The sequence below is a fragment of the Lycium barbarum genome, chromosome 6 (assembly GCF_019175385.1).
Source record: "Lycium barbarum isolate Lr01 chromosome 6, ASM1917538v2, whole genome shotgun sequence".
NCBI classification, from domain to species: Eukaryota; Viridiplantae; Streptophyta; class Magnoliopsida; order Solanales; family Solanaceae; genus Lycium; species Lycium barbarum.
Genome location: NC_083342.1, coordinates 90,309,852 through 90,312,841, shown reverse-complemented (window position 1 = coordinate 90,312,841; position 2,990 = coordinate 90,309,852). Strand labels below are relative to the sequence as shown.

The 2,990-nt window shown below is 36.1% G+C and overlaps 1 protein-coding gene across 1 annotated transcript in view; it reads left to right on the top strand.

Annotated features, from left to right (window-relative positions):
- The first annotated feature begins 401 nt into the window (after positions 1 to 401).
- The window catches only part of LOC132644778 (putative zinc transporter At3g08650), a 17,647-nt gene continuing 15,058 nt past the window's right edge, over positions 402 to 2,990 (top strand). Inside the window, exons 1-2 of the mRNA XM_060361380.1 lie at positions 402 to 677; positions 1,606 to 2,308. Of these exons, the coding sequence (XP_060217363.1) occupies positions 1,841 to 2,308 (468 nt within the window). The 5' untranslated portion in view covers positions 402 to 677; positions 1,606 to 1,840. The remainder of the gene's footprint in view (positions 678 to 1,605; positions 2,309 to 2,990) is intronic.

The following is a 2,990-nucleotide window of genomic DNA, read 5'->3' as shown; positions in this document are numbered from 1 at the left end:
ATAGGTTATAGTTCAATTTTGAACTAAGTTCATAGAATAGCACACTTTCTTCTTTTATTCATTTTGTTTGACGTGACAAAACGTGAACATATTTTGACGAAAAAATAATAAACATGATTCTTATATTTGGAATAGGTATAAATTATTTTTAAGTAATTTTAATTTTGTAAGTTTTTTAAAATAAAATACTTTTAATTTTCGTCAAATTGTAACAAAATTTAGTACATCAAATTTAAGGAGAAATGAAAAAATATTGATGTTCCGATTAAAATAACTTGTGAAGGTGTTTAAATTTTTTCTCTGCCCAAAAAAAAAAAAAAAAAAAAAAACAAAGAAACTGTATCCAAAAGTTGTCTTCCAGTTTTTATTGGACATATATATTTGAAAAGGTTAAATGAAACCATGGACGGAACGTTGTATTTTGATTAAAAAAAATAGCGAAAGAAAACAGAATACGCATATTCCATAGTGGTAAATTGGTAGTCAACGATCAGATTTGGCAAATACACAATTGCACAATAGATTACTTACCAATACCATAGAGAAAAGATCGGGCTTTTACCCCATTTTCCTTATCTTTGAAGTCAGTTCAATAATTCTTGTCTCAGACCCTAAATTTTGTACACACTTATTGATTGCAATTCAACTCTGTTGCTTGGTCCTCATCCTTCAAATAGGTAAACATCTTTGCTGTATTCCATTTGGGTTCTTGAAGATTAATTGATTGGTTTTCTGTCAAGATTCTTCTTTTTTGATTTGGAATGTGTCTCTTATTTCAATTGGGGGTTTGGCATGTTGGGTTTTCTGGGGGGTGGGTTGGGGTAGGTAGGGGTGGTGGTTTGTTTATGCAATCTTGTTTTTGTTATGGGTTTAAACTTTATATTTGTTTGAAGTTTTGTGCTGTAATTCTTGCTGATCAATGTTGTTGTAGTATAAGTATTGTTGAGCTTGTGTCTGGGGTTTTCAAGCGTGCAATGTATTAGTATAACAGATTGTCAACTGAATTTGGATGGAAATATTTGGTAATTAATACAAACACTGATGATATACGGGTACAAAAAAACTTAGCTTCCTTGGTTGGTTGTAAGAACAAAGCCTGATAATGAGATATGTTGCCAAGAAAGCTCAAATTGTGTTACCTCCAAGAGAAGGCTAAGTTTAATCTGTTTGATCATGTTGAGATTTGAGGGTTTACTAGTGAAATTTGACTACTGAGGAAAGACTGTTTTTCTGACTTTAGTGTACTGCAGAGTTTTATGATTTCGTGTTTGAGTTGTTAAGACTCTTCTTTCGTGTTCCTTGTGGTCTGGCTCTTGTACTACATTCTCCTCCATGTCAGATCGTTCTCCATTTTAATGTTAACTCGCGAATGCTCTAAACAAGCTTATCGTGTGTAAATTATTTGGTGTACCTAAATTATCCAGATGATCTATTAGGTTGATAAAGACAATGCATGGATTGTGGAAAAGTACGTGCAGCAAGTTGCTACTTTGTTCTGTTTTCTTGTTGGTCTTCTTATGCTTGCTCTATTTGTCTCTTTGCATTTGTTTACAGTACTGTCGAATTGATTGAGATCTAACTGTGTTGCGGTTCATTCTACTGCAGAATGGACCAGTTACACCCTTGACAACAGTACCGAAACAGTAATGTTTTAATTGATCGGTGATTCAGTATGCCATGGCTTTTGATAGTTGGAGAAGTTCACCACAAAGCTATTTGTCCCAAGTGGAGTTAGTCTGGCGAAAACTGCAGCCTCTGAGATGATGAATTTCCAATGACTCTCTCGATGGTTATACTGGTTTTGAGGAATTTCAGGCTATAATGATTTGCTGATCTAATCATGACGAATATGGGGTTGAGATTTGGGCAATTTCTTTTATTCTTTCTGTTTGTATCAGCTTTGATTTTTTATGTCACAGCTGCATCTGAAGAAGTGAACATACGAAGGGTAATAACTGCTCCTCTAAAGGATGCCCGAACCAATATAATTGATGGTTCTGGTAAAGAATATGGTATTGATTCTGTCAGTATGGATGGAAAAGGTGAGATAGGTGATAACACCAGAGTTTCTGCTTCAACAGTTGCACTGTTCACTTTGGCAATGGCCGCGGCTAGTGGTTTGGGAGCAGTACCATTTTTCTTTGTGGAGCTGGATCCTCAATGGTCGGGAGTATGCAATGGAATGGCTGCTGGAGTGATGTTGGCGGCGAGCTTTGACCTTATACAGGAAGGGCAGGATCATGGAAGTGGTGGATGGGTTGTGTTTGGTATTTTGTCTGGTGGAATCTTCATATTGCTTTGTAAGAAGGTGAAAGCCCTAGTTTCCCTCTTTCTTGTTGTCCAGTTTCCGTTAGTTTGATATCATATCTGCTATTGAATAGCATTAAATGGTTTCATTATTTTGGTGTCATCTCTAGTATCATGTATTCTTTTTTACTAATAATCTAGATAAAAATGGACAACGTTCAATGAGTAGTAAAGCTTAACACACGGCATGGGCTGCTGGTCTTTCAGTATGTTTGGCCTGTTATTCTTCAAACTCTATGGGGCCATAACATTTATTAGATTTCCCACTATTTTCAACTTTAGAGTACAATTGATCGAACGAAATTACAGTTCTCTAAATTCTTTTGTTTGGTCAATAGGAGGTTGTGGGATCCTACTTTCCAACTTCTTCTGGATATCCTGGCTTCAACTTTCTCGCAATACTGTTCTTGAAGGAAATCCATGAACGTTCACTATTTTGATTTTAGTCCCTTTTCATTCTAAGAAACGCATGCACAAATATTATTTTATTTTTCACTGGTTCCTTCGGTCGCTTCGCTCAGGCGGTCTTCCCTTATCTTCCCTAACGTGAAGACTCGTTATGGTTTGAGATGAGAAAGGAGCACCGGCCGAACGCAATGAATAAGAAATTGACAGTAGAGGGAATCAATGATTCTTATTCGACCGAGTTCTAGCTAGAAAGATGTAGATTACACACCGGAGGT